At 36.0% G+C, this 22,647-nt stretch overlaps 1 protein-coding gene across 1 annotated transcript in view; it reads left to right on the forward strand.

Annotated features, from left to right (window-relative positions):
* Positions 1 to 22,647, forward strand: part of Pak1 (p21 (RAC1) activated kinase 1) — a 78,175-nt gene that overhangs the window by 22,693 nt on the left and 32,835 nt on the right. The window contains exons 3-5 of the mRNA XM_048788004.1: positions 5,940 to 6,040; positions 6,507 to 6,654; positions 11,530 to 11,567. Coding sequence (XP_048643961.1) covers positions 5,940 to 6,040; positions 6,507 to 6,654; positions 11,530 to 11,567 — 287 coding nt within the window. The remainder of the gene's footprint in view (positions 1 to 5,939; positions 6,041 to 6,506; positions 6,655 to 11,529; positions 11,568 to 22,647) is intronic.

Below are 22,647 nucleotides of genomic sequence, written 5' to 3' on the forward strand. Positions count from 1 at the left end.
GTACCAAGTTTTTTTTTTTTTTTTTTTTTGGTACTGGGGATTAAACCCAAAGGTGGCTTTACCACTGAGCCCCATTTCCCAACCTTTTTTATTTTGAATTTTGAGAAAAATTCTCACTAAGTTATTTAGGGCCTTGCTAAGTTGCTGAAGCTGGCCTTGAACTTGCAATCCTCATGTCTCAGCCTCCTAAGTCGCTGGGATTACAGGTATGTGCCACTGCATCTGGTCCAAATATTTTCTTATAGAACTATTTCCCATTGTACTGTTGATAAACATTGGATTAATTTTAGTCATCAACTCTTATGAATGTTTTCTGATCATTTTTTTTTACATTTAAAAAAATTGTTGATAGACCTTTATTTTATTTATTTATATACGGTGCTGAGAATTAAACCCAGTGCCTCACACATGCCGGGCAAGTGCACTACCATTGAACCATAGCCATAGCCCTTTCTGATCATTCTTGTATATATCTTGTTACATATATTTACAAATTTCTATTGGTTATATGTACATAGTAAAACTGCTGGGTAATGGACATGCTCATGTTATGCTTTGCAGATAATACTAGAAGTTCGAATGGTTGTTTCAATTTATATTACCAGCATCTACCAATGGTCCTTCAGAATTTCAGTTATTCTACTACTCTGTCACCACTTAGTACAACCAATCTTTAATTTTAGTGATTCTGTTGTGTATGTAGCCTGGTTTCTGATTACAGATGAGCTTGAGCAACTTCTCATGTGTTAATTGGCCATTTGGATATTCTTTCGTTGTGAAGTTCCTTTTCTCAAGTCTTGCCCGTTTAAAAGTATTTTTTTTTTTATTGATTTGTAGGAGTTTTATCTAGATATAGGGTTTTCGTCCATTATATGTTACAAGTACCTTCTGTTACTCTCTTCATGGTATCTTTGCTAGATGGTTGGCACAATGTTTATAAACTTTTAGTATGGTCAAATTTATTAATTACTTTCTAATGTTTGCTGTTTTATTTTTGAAATATTTGCCCACACTAGGGCATGAAAATATTTCTCATTTGAATTTTTTTGCATTCATGTACTTGAACACATTACCTACAAATTATAATAGTTTTCTTTTTTTTAACTTCTCATCTTTTTCTTGTCTAATTGTACTGGCTGATACCTTCGGTACTATGATGAATACAAGGACCTACAGTACTATGATGAATACAATTAACTTACCTTTTTTTAATTGTGGAGGAAAAACTTCTAATTTTTAAAAAATTTTTTTTAGTTGTTGATGGTCCTTTATTTTATTTGCTTATTTATATGTGGTGCTGGGAATCGAGTGCAGTGCCTTATGTGTGCACTACCGATGAGCTACAAAACTTCTAATATTTTATAGTTAATATGATGTTTGCTTTAGAGGTTTTTTTTTTTTAGTTGTATATGGACTCAATGCCTTTATTTGTTTTTTGTGCTAGGATGGAACCCAGTGCCTCACACTTACAAGGCAAGGGCTCTACCACTGAGCTATAACTCTAGCCCCTGCTTTGGAGGTTTTGATAATTAACTTTTGTTAAATAAAATTCTTTGTAATCTTGGTTTGCTAAAGGTTTTTAATCATGAATTGTATCACATTTCAGCAAAGTGTTTTCTACATTAATTTAATTCATTATATATATGCATAGAAACTCCTTTTTTATTAATATGGTCAATTACATTTACTTTTTTAAAAAATTGAAATACAATTTATATACTATATAGTTTATCATCTTAAAATGCATAATTCAATGGTCTTAGTAAATTCACAAAATTGCACAATCAAGGGCTAGGGGTGTAGCTTGGGTATATGTCTAGCATGTATGAGGCCCTGGCTTGGAGCCCCAGCCCTGCAAAAAAACAAAACAAAACAAAAAAAAAAAAACAAAGTATGACTGTTACAACTAATATCAGTACATGTTTATCACTCCCAAAAGAAACCCTGTATTTGTTAGCAGACACTTCATTTTTCCCTTTTCTCAGCCCCTTAACAGCCTCTAATCTACTTTCTGTCTATGGATTTGCCTGTTCTGGATATTTTATATAAATGGAATTATGCAATATGTGATCTTTTTTGACTTATTTCTTTTCACTTAGCATAATGTTTTCAAAGTTCATTTTGTAGCATAGATGAGGACATTTTTGTCTGAATTTCATTATAGAGATATACCACATTTTATCTGCTCATCAGTCGAGGGACATTTGTGTTATTTTCACCTTTGAATACTTTAAAGTTTTTGTGTAGATACATATTTTCATTGGGTTTCTCTCTAGTCATCATACAGGCACACACAAAAAAATTGTTACGGCAACCTTCACCCCGCAGGGAGACTAAAGTTTGTGGGATATGGGACCATCAGGATCCTGGGTTTGCTTTATTTTTTCCACTGTATCCTTAATCCCAAATTCAGAGAATATGCCTAATAAGAGATTTTGGAATTGCGATGGGCAGGGCAGGTGGAAAGCCAGAAGAAAGATCACACTCTTTACTCCTATGGCCCTTTGCACATTCTGTTTCTTTCTGGAATGATCTTCCCCATTTTTGCCTAATTAACTCCTATTTATCCTTCATGACTTTTTAAAAATATTATCTTCTCCAGAAAGTAACTTGTTGCCTACCTTCATCTCTATTCTAAGCATGGGTCATTGTCCTGTTTTGCAGATTGAGGACTTGAAACTCAGAGACTTTCTCCCAGGGTTACACAGTGAGTTAATAAAAATGAAATACTGAGTCCCTCTTCCCCTGACTCCTACTTCAAAATTATTCCTTCTAACAGTCTTTGGATTCCCTCACCTTAGGCTTTTCAGCTATAAAATGTTAATCCATATTGTCTGGCTCCTTGGGTTTGTTGTGAAGAATCAGGGAGACAGTGAAAGGGCTTTATAAAGAGTTATGCACATATGAGGGTGGTGGTTGTTACTTCTAAAAAGCAATTAACTGAGTTCCAAGTGGCTATGGGACTACATAGCTTTTTCTTTAGTTCTGTCTTGCCTTCCTGACTCAGGAACCTTGTTTCCAGCTGGTGGTCTCCAGCTAGTGAGTATTTGGCCAAAATCGCACAGCACCCAGCCTCCATCTGCCAGCTATATTTCCCTTTTCTCCTCATTTTCCCCTTCTCCTATTTCAGCCAGGATCTTCCTCTTCTCAAGTCTGGTTTATATTAAACCATTATTCAGTTAGTAGTTGCTTTCATTCAAATCAATCAGAAGGGATCAGGGGTATAATGAAGGGTAAAAGACTTGATCAGGTAGACTGAGTCTTACCACCATGTGCTCTGTGACTCAGGGCAAGTCAGTTTACTTTTTAGGGCCTTTTCCTTCAGGGAGTGGAATTAGATGGTCTCTAAAGTCATTTCCTAGTATTTTATGGGGTTTTCACGAACTAAGTAAACTCTGTGCTGGGTTTTGTTTGAGAATCAGAAATATAATGGTCATAATGAGAAACCATGATTTTTTTCCACAGCTTACTATATTTTGCTTTTTAAAAATTCATCAGTTATAGTTCATACAAGGGATCATACAAGATAGGAAATAACTAGATGGATGGTGGTGTAACAGACTCAGTGCCTTGGGAATTCACAGGGAGAGGAAAGGTCAGGAAATCCTTCCTGAGAGAAGTCTTTGAAAACAGCTGAGACAGAGAGAAGGAACATTCCAAGCAAGGAAATTAAAAAAAAAAAAAAATGAGCACAAACATGGAAGTAGGAATATGTGAGGTATATTCAAAGGTCACGGGCTACCTTATTTCCGTTTCACAGACTTGGAAAATGTAGGAGCTGGAAGGTCCTTAAGTCCATCCTCCTATGATTTAATTTCCCCTGGCTTTTTCCAATTAGCTAGTCATCCTCTGAGCCATTCTCTGAATCTTCATTACCAATTTCTTCTGGACTTTACTGTCCATGGTTATGATATTATATTGTGTAGTCTTTTAATAATATGCAATAGAAATAATGCATAAAATATAATAAACTATATAAGCATAAAAAAAATAAATAAAACATTAATGTAGTTTTACTTCCCTAAAATTTTTTAAGTGATTTAAGTGATCAGAACAGAGGGAATTTAGAAACAGAAAGCAGTTTAGAACAGAAAGCAGTTCTAAAGCCCTGCCACATGTCCTACATATTCTAGATGTGAGTGAGACAGATGGAATTATGTCTTAAATGACTGCTTGACTTGGGCCCTGGTATAACCCTTAGCCTTCTCTTTCTCAAAGCAGCTGCTTCTGGAAGAGAAATTGCCAACTACATAAATAGCTTAAACCCTAGCAATTGGCATGTGGGCAAATGGCTCTTATAATGACACTAAAGAAAGACCTTTGGAATCAGACCTGGATTCAAATCACAGCCTCATTAGAGGCTAAGAGTAAATTATTTAGTAGTAATATTTATTATTAAGATAGTAAGAATGAAGGAAAATAATGTATGTCATGGTACATATACATGGAAATTTCTTAATGTTATTTCTTCTCATTATATCAAAGTATATTTTCTTAATTCAACTTGAAATTCTTTAGGGGAGACAAAGTAGTAGAATGTAAAGGACCTTGCTTTGATTTCATTTACTTAAGATGCTAGGCAAATCTGTATCACAGTTTCCTAATCTACAGGTAAAAATTGTTTCTCAGAATTATGGTGATTACGTAAGATAGTATATATAAAATGTCTATTAAAAACTGTGGGAGGGCTGGGGATATAGCTTGGTGGCATAGTCCATACCTAGCATACATGAGGCCCTGGGTTTGATCTCTAGCACCACCTCCCCCCATTCCCCTGCAAACAAACTGTAGGATGCCATCTAAGGAATAAATATAGAGCTTTGAGAGTACTTATTTTTCTGGTTTCATAGACTCACCAAATATGGGAGCTAGAAAGGCCCTTAAGATCATCTACTACATTGTACTGGGCCCAATGGTGCATGCCTGTAATCCCAGCTATTAGGGAGGCTGAGGCAACTGGATAGCAAATTTAGGGATAGCCTTAGCAACTTAGCAAGACTCTATTTCAAAATAAAAACCAAAAAGGGCTGGGGATGAAGCTCTGGATTCAATCCCTAGAACCAGGAGATGGAGATCATTTAATTCATCCTCCCCATAGTCCACTTGGGAAAGCAGAGATACTGGACTGTATACTATGATGAGGTAGAAGTAAAACTGACTTGTACTCTAGATCTTGTTTGTTTTTCTTCCCATTTTATTGCCTTTAATCAGGTTATGCTGGTTAGTGGGAGCATGAGGACTTCAGAATTTCTTTTGGCTGGTGTGCTGGGCTGCCAGCTGCTTTAAAATAAGGTTAATGAGGGCTGGGTAATCAGTTTCATAGAAGTTTGGCCAAGCTGGTGAAATGAAACTTTTATTCCTGTCCTGAAGAGAATTTGCATATCTTTGTCAGGTTCCTTAGACTGCTTGACCAGTTGAGGTAGGTGTCTGATCATTTGTTCCTTTCTTCACTCACTATCTCGGCACCTATTTTGTTCCAGGTATGTGGTAGCCCCTGAGAATTGGTGATGAATTGGACATGGCCCCTGCACCTGGAATTTAGTCAGGTAGAGAAAATAAGCACTTAAAATAGTCAATCACTCTATTGGTGCTGTGGGAACAGAGGAGAAGGTAAAGAACTGTCCAACCTGGAGATCAAGGAAAACTTCCAGAAGAGGACTTGCTCTATATCAGCTGGCTAGTTAGTGGTAAAATCAGAACTAGTAACTATGACAAATGTTCCTTCTGCTCCTTCCTTGCTTTAATTCAGGAAGAATTCAGTTTTTAGACATGTATCTACTCTAAGTCAGGTTGTAGTTAGGCTCTGTAAATACAAACGTAAGTTGGGACAAATCTTGTTCTCTAGGGGAGCCTACAGCTCAGGAAAGAGCTGAAATAAGCATTAAAAACCTAGTAATACCCCTCTTCTAAAAATTTCCTCTTCCCTATTTCTCTCACAGCAAATAAAAAGAAGGAGAAGGAGCGGCCAGAAATTTCTCTTCCTTCAGATTTTGAGCACACAATTCATGTTGGTTTTGATGCTGTCACAGGGGAGTTTACGGTGAGTCTTGGTTTACACAAAGTCCTTTGGACCTTTAGAGTTCTGGCTGTGTGCTGTTAGATTCAATTCTTTCTCACCTTGCTGATCCCTTTTTCTTTGCCTGAGACCCTTATTACTGTCTTCTTAACGTTCACAAGAGGAGCACTTTCCTATCTCCAAAATTGTGTATTCAGAGAATCCTTTTGATTTTCATTCCTTATATAAACCTTTACTGAGGGACCCCATGCAGGCTCTGTGTATGACACAGAGGATGTAGGAGCAAATCAGACATGGTCCTTGCTTAGAAGGAGGTATAAAATGGTAAAGGAGCAAACATATTAAAAAATAACTGTTAAGAGAGGTGTTACAGAAGAGGCTTGTGTAAACTTTAAGGGCACAGAGATAAAGGGATGACTAAGAAGCCCATCTTTATTCAGGGTCCCTTGTAACTATTTCTTTCTGAAACCCTTGCATGTCTGTCTTACAGGGAATGCCAGAGCAGTGGGCCCGCTTGCTTCAGACATCAAACATCACTAAGTCAGAGCAGAAGAAAAATCCGCAGGCTGTTCTGGATGTGTTGGAATTTTACAACTCAAAGAAGACCTCTAACAGCCAGAAGTACATGAGCTTTACAGGTAGGAGGATTATGTCCACATCAGTTGTTGTAAAAGAAGGTTTTAATCTGGGTGTAAAAACTCCACATATTTATTGGTCTGGAGTGAAATAAGAAAGTGGAAAGAGCAAAAGGTGGTATTCTCACTAAGATGGGATTTGGGAATTTGACAACCAAGATGAAGTTTTTTTCCCATCAAACTTGTCTTATTCCAAAACTGAATGTTTTTAAAAAATAGCATGGTGTTATGTAAAAGGAATACTGGCTTTGTGCCAGAGGTCTCGATTTTGACATTCACAAGATTCTATAGTCATTTCATTTATTTGCGCCTCAAAATGGGAATAATCACTCTGTTTTATTTAGGTTTTTGTTCCTGTGACCAAAATACCGGACAAAAAATAACTTAGAGGAGGGAAAGTTTAGTTTGTTTCATAGGTTCACAGGTTTAGTTCATGGTCAACCGATTCCATTGCTCTGGGCCCCAGGTGAGGCAGAAGCTTATGCAAAAGGATGCAATGGAGAGGCACTGCTCACTTCATGGTGGCTGGGAAGAAGACAGATGGCACAGGAAGGTGTAGGAGGAAGATGAATCCCCAGTGACTCACCTCCTCTAGCCACGCCCTTCCTGCCTACATTTACTACCCATTCAGTTCATTCAAACTAGGATGGACTTACTGGGTTTCAGATCTCACAATCTAATCATTTCACCTTCAAACATGCCTGCTTTAACACAATTGCTTTAAGGGGGACACCTTATATTCTAAACCATAACAAATTCCTATCTCAAGAGGTGGTAGTGAGAAGTAAATGAGCTCATTGATGTAAAAGTTTTTTATAAGTTATAAAAGCACCATAGAAATGTAGCTATCATTGTCATGATTATTGTTAATATCATTAATTATTTAATAACATTAATCTGTATCTTTTAAGTTGGCAAAGCCAGTTTCTTCTTCAAGGGACTAATTTTTATCTGTCAAATGAAATAAAGCCAATAATTTTAAATGATCCTTAGATGTACACTCTTTATAAGGGATTATGTTTTTTATAGCAGAATTGGGATTAGAATCCAATTCCTACACCAGCATCTTTTGAATAACTAGTTTTCTTTAGTAATTTTATTTGGAGCCCCTCCTTCCACAGCAGAGAAATTTTTCTTTTCCTAGGATAACTTATGAGAGGTCTATATTTTTGGAAACTTGTTTTTTATAGCATCTTAGAATGTTAGAGCAAGAAGTACCTTTGTACATACCAGCTCCCCCTTGTTTTTTAGTCACATCAGGAAGACATAGGCCTTCCTAATGTGGCTAAAATAGTAGCAGTGCTAGTCTCTTAGTTCCAATCCTGGTGTTCTTTGTTCATGCTACCTTCTTCAAAGGGCAGTATTGTTGGAAAAGGTGAGAATCAGGATGAACTTGCTGATTTTGAAGGATGCTTCCCCTGCAAGTATCTGGCTTGTATCAAAGGGCACAGATGGTGGAGATGACAGACTGCAGCTTCTCTCATTCTGCCATAGTGGTACCCAGGAGAGGGCCATGCATCTACCCAGCAGTATTTCCTTTCTCGCGTCTGTCACTGCCGGGTCTGTCTCTCTTCCTCACTGGGTCATTCCAAGGAGGAATTGGGGTAAGGGGATTCTGAATGGGAAGGTTTTCTGGTAGTCAGGAAATTAAGGAGTTTATCAGAGACATCAAATTATAAACTATCTTTGAAATCCTCAGTAGTAAAGTCTTTGGAAGAATCTGTTTCCTGCATGCATGTATGTTTGTGTGTGCAAGTTATAGGTATGCATATGGAGACATTGCCCAGTGGGTTTGCACATGTTTGAAATTATAGTCTATGTAAGTAATCATGGATGGATATGTATATGGACATGCAAATTCAGATAATTATGTAACTTTCATCTGTACATGCATATATGAACAGTATTTAATATATATGTATAAATATGTGTGCATCTATTTTTGTGTTCGAACTAATATACACATTATTTACATGTATGTGCAAGATTTTAATTTAGTTGTAGTTGGACATAATACCTTTATTTCATTTATTTTTATGTGGTACTGAGGATCGAACCCAGGGCCTCGCATGTACTAGGCGAGCGCTCTACTGCTGAGCCACAACCTCAGCCCTGCAGGATTTTAATTTTCTAGAAGTTGAAGATGAGGGCCAAGTCTAGGCAAGACTGTATATTTGGTATAGTTTAATTTTAATGTCATATCTCTCCTTTCCCTGTTTCTCCTTCTCATACAGTTAGTTATAGTAACACTACTTCAATTTGTGTATTATCTTATGTGAATCTCATAATGCCTTTGGGAATTGGCAGGGCAAGGACTATTATCCCCATTTTACAGACTCAAAGAAGTTTATTAGACTTAGAGAAATTAAATGTCTTATCCAAGGTAACTCAGCTGATAGATGATGGAAGTGTGTTTTAAACTTGGGCCTTTAAACTCAGTGCTGTCCCTAACCCAAGCACAACTCTCCATTGCCATTTGGGGGCATTAAATTTCCTATTTTTCAACACTAGATTTTCTGTTCCAATTAGTAGCTGATGTGTTAGAGAAAAAGTAGGTTAGATTTACAACTTAGTTGAGTATTAGCCCTACTTTGCCACTTATTTATGTGATCTTGAACCAGTCTCTTTCTTACTCTCAACTTCAGTTTCCTCACTTGTAAAATGAAGAGAATGGAATACTTTCATCCTGTCATTCTGTACTTTGGAATTTGATTTTGAAATATAGAAATTATATCCATGATCTTGAACAAAAGCAATGTTTACTTGTTTTTTATGGCAATAAGAAGTATGTTATAACCAGAATTCCCAATCCTCAAAAATACTAGCAGCATGTAAGATTAGGGGTAGTGCAGTGAAGGCATGGTGTTGCACTCCACCTAAACTGATACTCATTTAGATAAGAAAAACAAATGAATTATGTTTAAATTATATCATGAATTGATTTCTTTAAGCCATAGCAGATGATTCAGGGCTTGTTTTAAGAACATATTGCTAGGACTGGTGTTGTAGCTCAGTGGTAGACTGCTTGCCTGGCATGTGTGAGGCACTGGGTTTGATTCTCAGCACTACATATAAATAAATAAAACAAAGGTCCATCAACAACAACAACAACAAATTTTTAATTAATTTTTTTATTCATATATGACAGCGGAATGCATTACAATTCTTACTATATATATAGAGCACAATTTTTCATATCTCTGGTTGTATACAAAGTATATTCACACCAATCTGTGTCTTCATACATGCACTTTGGATAATAATGTCCATCATATTCCACCATCATTTCTAACTCCATGCTCCTTCCCTTCCCCTCCCATCCCTCTTCCCTATCTAGAGTTCGTCTATTCCTCCCATGCTCCTTCTCCCTACCCCTCAGGGAGTCAGCCTCCTTATATCAGAGAAAACATTCAGCATTTGGTTTTTTGGGATTGGCTAACTTCACTTAGCGTTATCTTCTCCAACTCCATCCATTTACCTGCAAATGCCATGATTTTATTCTCTTTTATTGCTGAGTAATATTCCATTGTGTATATATGCCACATTTTTTTATCCACTCATCTGCTGAAGGACATCTAGGTTGGTTTCACAGTTTAGCTATTGTGAATTGTGTGGTATACCTGTAGCATGCTGTTTTTAAGTCCTTCGGGTATAGACCGAGGAAAGAGATAGCTGGGTCAAATGGCAGTTCCATTCCCAATTTTCCAAGAAATTTTCCATACTGCTTTCAATACTGGCTACACCAATTTGCAGTCCCACCAGCAGTGTATGAATGTACCTTTTTCCCCACATCCTCGCCAACATTTATTGTGGTTTATATTCATAATAGCTGTTATTCTGACTGGAGTGAGGTGAAATCTTAGAGTAGTTTGGATTTGCATTTCTCTAATTATTAGAGTGATGAACATTTTTTCATATATTTGTTGACAGATTGTATATCCTCTTCTGAGAAGTGTCTGTTCAGGTCTCTGGCCCATTTATTGATTGGGTTATTTGTTTTTGTTTTTTTTTGTGTGTGTGTGTTTAGCTTTTTGAGTTCTTTATATACCCTAGAGATTAGTGCTCTATCAAAGATAATACCTTGTCTTTAAACTTATTTTCTTACTGAAATTTCCATTGGGTTTGTGTTTTATATTTTGGCAAGTCCAAGATATCATTGATTGAAGGAGGCACCATTCTTTTATTTACCAGTATGGCAGGGGAAGGGACCTGCCAACCAAACCATGAAATGCCTTTAATTGTAGGAAACCTCTCCATTTTAGAGCTCTTAATGTGAAAAATGTATGAATTAGAATCAGTGAAATCTGACTTCATTGGAGGCACTTGATTTTATTCTTAGGAAATAAATTTTTGCTTTTAATTAGACTTCACATGATTAATCTCTCTTTTCTTAGTCTTTCTGTCCCTGTGGGGAATGGGCATGGATGTACAAGGATCCTTCGTGAAAGCTGAAGCTGCGGGTTGACCATGATTTTGCATAATGGCTCAGGACTGTGCCTTGGATTCCTTTCCTTTGGAACTTCTCTCTACTATTAAAGCCTGCTGATGATATAGCTGATGATATGGATACAGTTCTAGCATAGATTTAGAATTAAATCATAATTCGGATCTTGAATCCTCTATTTAACCTATATAAACCCCAGGACAAATCACCTCCCTGAACTATAAAATTGATAAAAGTGGATATAATGATAATACTCAGAGCCATAGTGAGGATATATGTATAAGGTGCTTAGCATGTTATGTGGCCCATACTATCATTCATATTATTATTATTCTGTGAACCTGGGAAGTGCTTGATCAGGTAGACTTCCTTAGCTCTCAAGAAAGGATTAACCACAATTGTTTACTAAGTCTTTTGTCTTTGTTCCTTTGCAGATAAATCAGCTGAAGATTATAATTCTTCTAACACTTTGGTAAGTCTTTTTTTTTTTTCTCTCTCTTCTGAAATGGGCAGGTTCAGAAGTAAGGGTCAAAAGATATGATAAGGATAAAGCCCGGGCTGGGAGGCACTCATCTTGGTCACTCTCCTACATTCAGCTTCAGAATGTCTGTCTATATAATAAAGGAATTGAACTAACAAAAATTGTGTATCCCTTCCAGCTTTAATGCTCTAGAAATTGAAACCTGGGAACCAGAAGATGTGATTTCTAGGCTGTTTTTCATAGGTAGCTTTGAACATTGGGAAAGCCAGTTTGTCTTTCTGTGCTTTAGATTCCTCATTAATAAGATGAGATACATCTGCCTTGCCTGGATGTGTTTTTAGACACTTGAATTTAGAAGAGTTCCCTCTTTTCAGTAAGGTCTGCAAAACTAGGATTAGAAATTAATTGTTGAAGGGAGCAGATGCTTTTCACTTAAGGTCATTTATTCTGCCTTCTAAAGTTGTAGTGATGTCCTGTAATTTGAAGTGATATTATAGGAATCATTGACAAATTGACTGGGAAGTAAGACTAGCTTAACTCAACTTTCAGATTGTATTTTCCAGGGCAATTATGAGTATGAAATGAGATGTTGATGTTTGAAAGGGTCTTATAGTTAATTGTGACACATATAAGAGAATGTCACTATTCTTTATATCTAATATTTTCTCTTATAGAAAGGTGGTTGTGCCATGTTGATTTACTAAATATTTACAAGAGCCCCTACTTTGTGCCAAGTCCTGTGTAGAGTAGTGGTGATACAGAAATGATACATTGTCTCAATGCCTAAGAACCTTTCAGTTTTATGGAAGACATGAAAGTACAGACAGTTATAGTTTAGCATGATAAACTTCATAAGGCCAGAGGCTACGCCTGTCTTGTTAATTGCTGTATCTTTGGCATCTGACAGGTTCCACGTTCAGTAAACATTTATTGAATGAAAGATTGGATGTGTCAGAGAAAGCTTATTGATGGTAAATTCTGCACTGAATGAGTTAAAATTAATTCTAGGGCAGAAATCAAGGAGGATGAGAATATTCCAGACAGAAAGAGAATTGTATGTGCATGAACTGGAAGTTTATAAGGGAATTGCAAGTGGTTTAATACTGGAATGTGAAGTGTGCAGGGAGTACACGTGGGTGGTGAGTAGGAGTGGTAAGTAGGCCACATCCTGTAGGAGTTTGACTTCATCTTAAAGGTAATGAGAACTTAAAGACTTTTAAGCAGGAGAGTAGTAAGGTCTAATGCAATACTGAGTCACCACCAAAATACTTTGAACCATGTTGCTAGCACTGAGAATTGATTGATTCTGAGTCATTTATACTCTTATCAGTTATACTAAAAAAATGTTGACAAGCTGCCTTGTAACATGACAGATCCCTTCTTATTCAGTATCTCTTCATATTTGCTGAAGCTTGATGAGGTGGGTTATTACTTGTTTTATAGGTTATAAAACTGAAATAGAAAAGGTTTAAGGCAATAGACATCTGATTTTCAGTCTGCACTGCTGTCCCTTGATTCATGCTGCCTTTCATCAAATGGAAGAAATGTGAATAAAAGATGGGAGAAGAATTTGCAAATGTAGGTGTTTGAACAGTGAATCATTGAAGAAAGGGCCTAACAAAGTTGAGTTGTACCTTGTGATTCAAATATCTTTATACTTATATAGGAAGAGTGGTAGCTATCGTTTATTAAGTGTCTATTCTGTGATGACACTGTGTAAATAACTTTCTATATGTTAGCATAATTAGTCCTCACAGTTTACCTCTTGAAGGAAGTATTATCCATCCCCATTTCACAGGTACAAAAACTTTTCTGAAGATTCCTAATTAGTGGGACTGGGGTTGTGGCTCAGTGGTAGAGTGCTCGCCTAACACACGCAAGGCCCTGGGTTCAATCGTCAGCACCACATAAAAATAAATAAATAAAATAAAGGTATTGTGTCCAACTATAAATAAAAAATAAATATTAAAAAAAAGATTCCTAATTAGTACCAAATTATAATTGGAGTCTTCTGAATCTAGTCTAGGGTTCTTTTCATTGTGGCAAGGAACAGAGAAAGATGTCAGAGAGGTCTTATAAAGGAGAATGCAGTGTGTTGTTTGCTAGTGTGGAGGAAGTGCCCTGGGGCTCATGCCATATGGCAGAGAGGATAACACCTGCTTGGTTAAAAACCTGTACTGGTTTAGTATCTACAAATAAAACCAGTCAGGCTCTCAAGGACATTTTTCTCCCCCAGTTCATAACATTTGTCCCTCTAGTCCGTTGTTCTATCTTTATTTCCTAGTTTTATAGAGAAATAGGATTTTTATTGTGGTAGCATGTTATTGTTCTCCATTTTGGATTCACTTAATTTGTGAAATAATCAAACAAAATTGTTATCTATATAATAAAGATTTTAAAAATTGTAACTCAGAAACATTGACTCTGTCCCCACTGTTGATGAGTTAGTAGTAGAAATCAGTTCAAAATTCTCTTCTCCTGAGTATTCATCTATTCATTTATACTATAAATATTTCCTTAATATCTTTTTTTGTGCCAAAGTATAGGTGACACAAAAATGAATGTGTGCTACCTTGAGAAAAATATTAATGACAGACTAGGAAGATAAAAGCTCCAGGATATGGCTGCATGAATAATGTGCAATGAGGTCATATTTGATGGAATGGTTTATTCTGCCTGATAGTACAAGGAAAGTTGCACAGGGTACTGGGTCCTGAAGGATTATTCATTTAACAAACATGATCTTTAAGGTTCTTTTCTGCCTAAAATTCTGTTAAAAATCTGAGACTTGACTCTAAGATTTTATGCTATTTTAATGCCTTATTCTCATTCATAAAAATAACATCTACCATATGGTAGATTCTTTGGGTGCTAATGAGTCAAGGGCTAGTAGGGTCTTTGCTCTTGATCTCACAAATTAGTGATGAATTAGAACATGTAAGCAAATATTTATAAGATAGTTGTCAGATAAACACAAATAATTAGAAAGGGGTAATGCTTTTCTGTCTAGGGATAGGGTGAACAAAGCTGTGCTGTTAAGTATATCGGGCAAGAAAATTTGAACTTTGTTGTTAGAGTTGAAGAAGTATTGTAAATAAAAGACTGAAATAGTTGGATGTGCATTTTAGTCTAAACTAACGTCTTAGAAATATTACTCTGGAAATTTATTCATGCTCGTGGACTAAATTCATGTGCCTATCTCTCTTACTAGCCTAAATTTCTTAATTTCAGAAAGATATATTAAAAAATAAAAGCAGCACTTTAGAACTAAACACGACATAAATCAACCATTGTTAGGAATTTGTGGAAGATAAAAAGTAGGTAAGGTCAGATTGATCAGAGCAGAAGCAGTCATAGCTTAAAAGTAAGTGGAAGAGAAAAAAGTAACTTCACAGAAAATGAACTAAAAGAATCTATACATGAAGCAGAAAGTAGTCTTCGATCATCTTCAAGAGTATTAATTAAATTCTACATTTGAAACATCAGGGGTAGTATCCTCTTTACAGTGAGCAAAAGCCAGCAGATGCATTTGTTTCTAAGCTAAAATCAGGTAATTTTCTAAAGAAACTGCTTCCTTGAGGAAAGTTGCTGCTATGGGCATAGGGGCCTGAGAGAGAAGCAGAAAAAAACCCAAGTCAATTGCAGATTTCTACCATAGATACAGAGGAGAAAAAAAGTAGCTTTTGCAGCAGAAAAATACATTAAAATTCTCTATACCAAGAATTTCTCATACTTTGATACTTGGGAGGGAGGACTCTCTACACATATCCTTTTCCATACCTACGTACCCTACAGTAACACTTGCTGGTACCCGCCTATACGTAACCACAGACTGACTCAGACCTGCCATTCAGAGAGTACAGTGGAGAAGCATACTGACATAGTGTCAGGAAAAACTCATGTTGATTACTTACATTGATCAGTCTAGTCCTTCACTTGTAAATATGACCTCTAGATACTTGAGGGAAACAAAACTTTAGAGAGGGACCAAGATAAAGAAATAAAACTAGCCTCAGAGGAAGTAGATAATTCAGGAAAGATAATTGTTCAAAAAAGTTCTATAGATGTTACATCCCCCAAAACACCTGCATTGGAGCTATCAGGGGATAGAAGAGAGTTCTTAGAAATTAAAAAATGTAGTCAGGCTCAGAAGCCCACACCTGTAATCCCAGTGACTCCCAGTGACTTGGGAGGCTAAGGCAGGGGGATCACAAGTTTGAGGCTACCCTGGGCAATTTAGCAGGACCCTGTGTCAAATTAAAAAATAAAATAAAATAAAAAAAGAGCCGGGGATATAGTATGAGGCCCTGCATTCAATTCCCAGTACCACATGCACACAGAAAAAAAGTGTTAAGAAATAAATTCACAGGGCTGGGGTTGTGGCTCAGGGTTCGATCCTCGGCACCACATAAAAATAAATAAATAAAATAAAAGTATTGTGTCCAACTACAATTAAAAAATAAAAATTTAAAAAGAAACAAATTCACAAAGATTAAATGCATATAAGAGAAAATTAATGATATAAAGTAGAAAAACAGGTGGAAATTTGAAAATAAGGGATAATACAGGGTTAGTTAAGGAGATTTAAGATGACAAATTAGAGAACAGAGGCAGTGGAGTGGGAAAAAAAATAATTAAAAGAGTAAGAAAAGAAAAGTTCCTCAGCTAAAAGAAAGTCTTGGGTAAAAGGTCTATCAATCGCCAAGTCAGACAATTGAAAGAGACCCAAAGATAAAGAGAAAAATCTTAAGAGTTTCCAAAGAAAATATACAGCCACTGTCCAGAGGAACAGTAGCATCAGATGTCTCATTAGCAATAGCAGATAGAGGAGCAATATTTTCAGAAATATGAGGAAAATTATTTAGTATCAGGAATTCAATACACAATCAAACTAGCATTCAAGCACCAAGTCAAAATATAGACATGTTTGGACATGTGAAGATCAATGTTTACCATCCATAGATCATCTTTGAAAGATACCAAATGGTAACAATAATTACCTCTGGGGTTGATGGTGATTAATAATATTCACTTAAAATTATTTTTTTCAAATTCAGATTAAAAATCAAATAGAACTAGAAGTCTTATAACATAGATGTCATTCTGAGTTCCTCCTTTGCCATTGTCTTGGCAGTCTCTTTGCTTTTCTGTGTTGGTATTTCTATTTTCTCTACCCCAGGCCTGCCTTTTGCATTTTGGTAGTACATGTCCTCTAGCAGTTTTGAGAAAATAAATGGGAAATAAATATTAAATATCTTTCAGGTCTTAATATGGGAGTTTCTCCATTTTGCTCTCAAATTTGATTAATACTTTGGCTGATTATAGAATTCTAGACTGGGAATAATTTCCCATCAGATATAGAAAACATTGCACTTCCTTTGTTTAGCTTTCAGTATTGTTAAGTCCAAAGTTATTTCTGCTTTTTTATATATGACCTACTTTTTGCCACATGGAAAGCTCGTAGGATCTTCTTTGTCATTGTTTGGAAATTTCATAATTATATTCCTGTCTTCATCTATTTATTGTTCAAGGAGCTTTGTGAACTCTTTCAACCTGGAAACTCAAGGCTTCAGTTCTAGGAAATTTGCTTGAATTATTTCATTGTTTTCTTCTCCTGCTTTCTTTATTCTGTCTTTCTAGAGCTCCTATTTATTTATATTTTGGACCTTTTAGACTTATTCTTAATTTTTCTTACATATTCTCTGTTGTCCTGTTCTTGATTTTTGGGAGACTCCCTCATCTCCATCTTTCAATTTATCTATTGACCTTTCACTTCAGTACTCATGTTTAATTTCCAAGTGCTCTTTCATTTTAAAAAAATTACAGCATTGTATTCTTGTTTCCAGAATTAGTATCTTCTCTTATCTCTGTGGACATTTTGCGGGTTGAGTCAAATCATTTTCTTGAGGGGATTGGAGGTTAAGGAGTAAGTACTGAAGTGCTGAAAAAAGACAATAAAACCTGATGTCCTCTGCAGGGCCAGAGAGGACATTAATGATAGGCTTTCTTTTGATGTTTTCTTCTCCTTACTTATTCTGTCCTCACCGCCACCCCTCCACCACCATCTTTTCCCTAGTTATTTTGATTTTTTTCCATGTTTGTGGGAGCTCTTCATCATATATTTAGCAATCTTTGGAGGTCTACTCATACTTATGACTGGATTATATAAGAAGCTTGCTAGAATTTCTAGCTCAGTAGTGTGGTATTCAGTTAAGTGATTTTAAAAAATTTATAGAATTGTTCAGCCATCACCATAATAAAGCTTTTTTGTTTGTATCACCATAGGATAATCCAGCTGGATTATTTGGAGAAAACTCATATTTTTGACTTTAGAACTTTCCTGTTAGGCAGGTCAGATCTACAGAAGAATCTTCTAATCTGCTTTGATAATGAAGATCTGACTACAAGTATTCTAGGAGCCTAGTAAGAGAAAAGGTCTAGAAGTCCCAGCATTCACTATGTTTTTTGCTGTGGTACTTTTATGTTTGTGCTTGGCATCCCTAATCCAGAAATCCTTTTTTACCATCTCCAGAGACTAAACCTCTAATCTTCAACTAGGAAAGGGAAGGCAGTCACCTACTGGTTGTAGAGCAGGGAGAAGAGATTTAGAGCCTAACTGCTGCTTAAATAGCTTTCAAGGACTTGGCCTTTAGTATTCTTCCCTCTTCTCCACTTTATCTGTAGTTCTGGAAGTATATTGTGTTAGAATTTTACTTTAATTTTGAGAATTCTGCAGGCTAGACATATAGATTGGTTTTCAAGCTTTGCCCACTTGCAGCTTCATACACAGCCTCCTTGAGTCCTTTCAGCTCATGCCATCTGCTTTGCTTCCTTTTTTGCAGTTCTTGCCTTCTTTTCCTGTTGCCCCCATCCTTGTGAATATAATGTGTTTAAAGGACCATTCCTGATGTTAGTTTTAGTGAGATTTCAGGAATTAGATTACATATATCAATTCCTGGAATGTTCACTTTTTGCTCCATGTATTTCTGTATTTTATTACCTAGAATTTATAATGAGAACCTATTGGTTTTACATATAATTTTTTAAGTTTACCTTTTATTCTTGTTTTTAATTTTATTTATTTATTTTAATTAGGCATATGTGACAGCAGAATGCATTTTGATTCATTGTACACAATTGCAGCACAACTTTTCATTTCTATGGTTGTATATGATATAGCGTCACTCCATATGTGCAGTCATACATGTACCTAGGGTAATGTTGTCATCTCATTCCACCATCTTTCCTGCCCCCGTGTACCCTCCCTACCCTCACCCTCCCTTGCCCAATAAAAGTTCCTCCATTTTGCCCAGCCTCCCTGTTCCCCATTATGGGTCAGTATCCACTTATCAGAGAGAACATTTGGCCTTTGTTTTTTAGCATGATATTCTCCAGCTCCATCCGTTTACCTGCAAATACCAAAATTTTATTCTCTTTTTAAAAATATTTATTTTTTATTTTTCGTATGGACACATACCTTTAATTTTTTAAATTGATTTATTTGTGGTGCTGAGGATCGAACCCAGGGTCCCTCATGTACTAGGCAAGCACTCTACCGCTGAGCCCCAACTCCAGCCCCTTTATTCTCTTTTAATGCAGCATAATATTCCATTGTGTATATATACCACAGTTTCTTTATCCATTCATCTATTGAAGGGCATCTAGATTACTTCCACAGTTTAGCTATTGTGAATTGAGCTGCTATGAAAATTGATATGGCTGCGTTACTATAGTAGGCTAATTTTAAGTCCTTTGGGTGTAGAGCGAGAAGTAGGATAGCTGGGTCATATGGTGGCTCCATTCCAAGTTTTCTAAGCAATCTCCATACTGCTTTCCAGATTGGTTGCACCAATTTGCAGTCCCACCAGCAATGTATGTGTGTGCCTGTTCTCCTACATCCTCACCAACATTTATTGTTGTCTGTATTCCTGATAGCTGCCGTTCTGACAGGCATGAGACGAAATCTAAGAGTAGTTTTGATTTGCATTTCTCTAGTTACTAGAGATGTTGAACATTTTTTCATATATTTATTGATCAAGTGTATATCTTCTTCTGAGAAGTGTCTGTTCAGCTCCTAAGCCCATTTATTGATTGCGTTGTTTGGTTTTTTTGATGTTAAGTTTTTTGAGTTCTTTATATATCCTGGAGCTAGTGCTCTAACTGACGTTTGTGTGGCAAAAATTTGCTTCCAAAATGTAGACTCTCCATTCACCTCATTGATTGTTTCTTTTGCTGAGAAGAAGCTTTTTAGTTTGAGTCCATCTCATTTATTAATTCTTTTTTATTTTTATTTTTTAGTTGTGGGACACAATACCTTTATTTTATTTATTTATTTATTATTTTATTTATTATTTATGTGGTGCTGAGGATCAAACCCAGTGCCCCATGCATTCAAGGCAAGTGGTCTATCTCTGAGCCACAACCCTAGCCCCCCCACATATTTATTTTTTATGTAATTTTTTTATTTATATATGACAGCAGAATGTATTACAATTCTTATTATATATAGAGTACAATTTTTCATATCTCTGGTTGTATACATAGTATATTCACACCAATTCATGTCTTCATACCTGTACTTTGGATAGTAATGATCATCACATTCCACCATCATTAATTACCCCATGCCCCCTCCCTTCCCCTCACACCCCTCTGCCCTATCTAGAGTTCCTCCCATTTTCCTGCTTCCTATCCCACTATGAATCAGCCTCCTTATATCAAAGAAAACATTCGGCATTTGGGTTTTTTGGGATTGGCTAACTTCACTTAGCGTTATCTTCTCCAACTCTATCCATTTACCTGCAAATGCCATGATTTTATTCTCTTTTATTGCTGAGTAATATACCATTGTGTATATATACCACATTTTTTTTATCCTTCATCTATTAAAAGACATCTAGGTTGGTTCCACGGTTTAGCTGTTGTGAATTATGCTGCTATAAACATTGATGTGGCTGTGTCTCTGTAGTATGCTGTTTTTCAGTCCTTTGGGTATAGACCGAGGAGAGCTAGCTCCCGCTCCCATTTATTACTGATTTTATTTCTTGCACTTTAGGAGTCTTGTTAAGGAAGTCAGGGCCTAATCCAACATGATGAAGATTTGGGCCTCCTTTTTCCTCCTTTTTCTTTGGACTAATTTCTAGGTCCTTTATCCACTTTAAGTTAAATTTTGTGCATGTTGAGAGATAGAGGTTTATTTTCATTTTGCTGCATATGGATTTCCAGTTCTCCAAGGACCATTTGTTGAACAGGCTATCTTTTTTTTTTCCATTGTATATTTTTGTCTAGTATGAGATAACCGTATTTATGTGGGTTTGTCTCTGTGTCTTCTATTCGGTACCATTGGTCTACATGTCTATTTTGGTGCAAATACCATGCTGTTTTTGTTACTATAGCTTTGTAGTATAGTTTAAGTTTGTAGTATAGTTTAAGGTATTGTGATGTCTCTTGCTTCACTCTTCTTGCTAAGGATTGCTTTGGCTATTCTGCGTCTCTTATTTTTCCAAATGAATTTCATGATCGCTTTTTCTATTTCTATAAGGAATGATGGGATTTTAATTGGAATTGCATTGACTCTGTATAGCACTTTGGGTAGTATGGCCATTTTGACAATATTGTTTACTTTTTAAAGCTGTTCTATTGAGGTATGATTTACAATTTAATTTTAAATGTACAATTCAGTGATTTTAATAAATGTGTAGAGTTGTATAGCCATCACCCCCCCAAATTTTCCTTGTGCCCTTTTACCAAACTCCCATGCTCAGCTATCAGTTGCTTTCTGTCTATAAATTTGCCTTTAGACAGTTTATATAAATTCATATATTGTGTAGTTTTTGTGTACAGCTTTTTTTTTTTACTTAACATAATGTTTTTGAGGTCCATCCATGTATCAGTACTTCATTCCTTTTTATATTTAAACAGTATATCATTGTAAGGATATCTTACATTTTATGTATCCCTCATCAGATGATATCCACTTTGACCCGTTTCCACATTTTGCCTATAACGCATAATGTTGTTGTGAACATTTATGTTCAGGCTTTGTGTGGATAAATGTTTTTGCTTCTCTTGGTTATATACCTAAGAAGTAGAATTGCTGTGTCATAGGGTAACTTTATGTTTAACTTTTTGTGGAATAGCCAGACTGTTTTTTATAACGTTGGTATCATTTTACATTCCCACCAGCAATTAAGAAGGTTCTAATTTCTCTACATCTTTGCCCATACTTGTTATTTTCTGTTTTTTGATTATAGTCATCTTAGTGGGTGTGAAGTAGTATCTCATTGTGGTTTTATTTACATTTCCTAGTGAATAATGATGTCAAGCATCTTTTCGTGTGCTTATTGGCCATTTGTGTTCTTTTTTGGAGAAATGTCTTTCCCATTGTTGATCTCTAGTTTAATTCCATTGTGTCAAGTAATATATTTGGAGTGATTTCATTTCTTTTAAGTTTATTGGGACATGTTTATGGCCTAGCATATAATATAGTTTATCTTGGAGAATGATCCATATGTGGTTAAAAGGAATGCTTTGTTTATGTCAGTTATATGTAGAGATCAGATTGATTGACGGTGTTCAAGTCTTATATATCCTTGCTAATTTTCATTCTTGTTCTATTAATTATTGAGTATAGAGAATTGAAATCTCTAACTGCAATTGAAATATCTATAATGAAATTGTTTCTTCCTTCAATTACGTCATCTCTTGCTTTATACTGTTTTATATGTCTAACTATTGTGAGGTGTTTTTTTTTTTTTTTGTGGGTGTGTATGTGTGTGTGTGATTGAACCCAGGGCACTTAACCACTGCGGTACATTCCCAGCCCTTTTTTTATTTTGAGATGGTCTTGCTGAGTTGCTTAGGGCCTTGTTAGATTGCTATTGTTGCCTCAGCCTCCCTAATGGGATTACAGGTATGAACCACCGCCTGGCTTGTTTTGACTTTTTTTAAAAAAAATATTTATTCTTAAGCTTTAGGTGGACACAATATCTTTATTTTACATTTATGTGGTGCTGAGGATGGAACCCAGTGCCTCATGCATGCTAAGCAAGCACTCTACCACTCTAGCCAC

The sequence above is a fragment of the Marmota marmota genome, unplaced genomic scaffold, assembly GCF_001458135.2.
Source record: "Marmota marmota marmota unplaced genomic scaffold, marMar, whole genome shotgun sequence".
Lineage (NCBI taxonomy): Eukaryota > Metazoa > Chordata > Mammalia > Rodentia > Sciuridae > Marmota > Marmota marmota.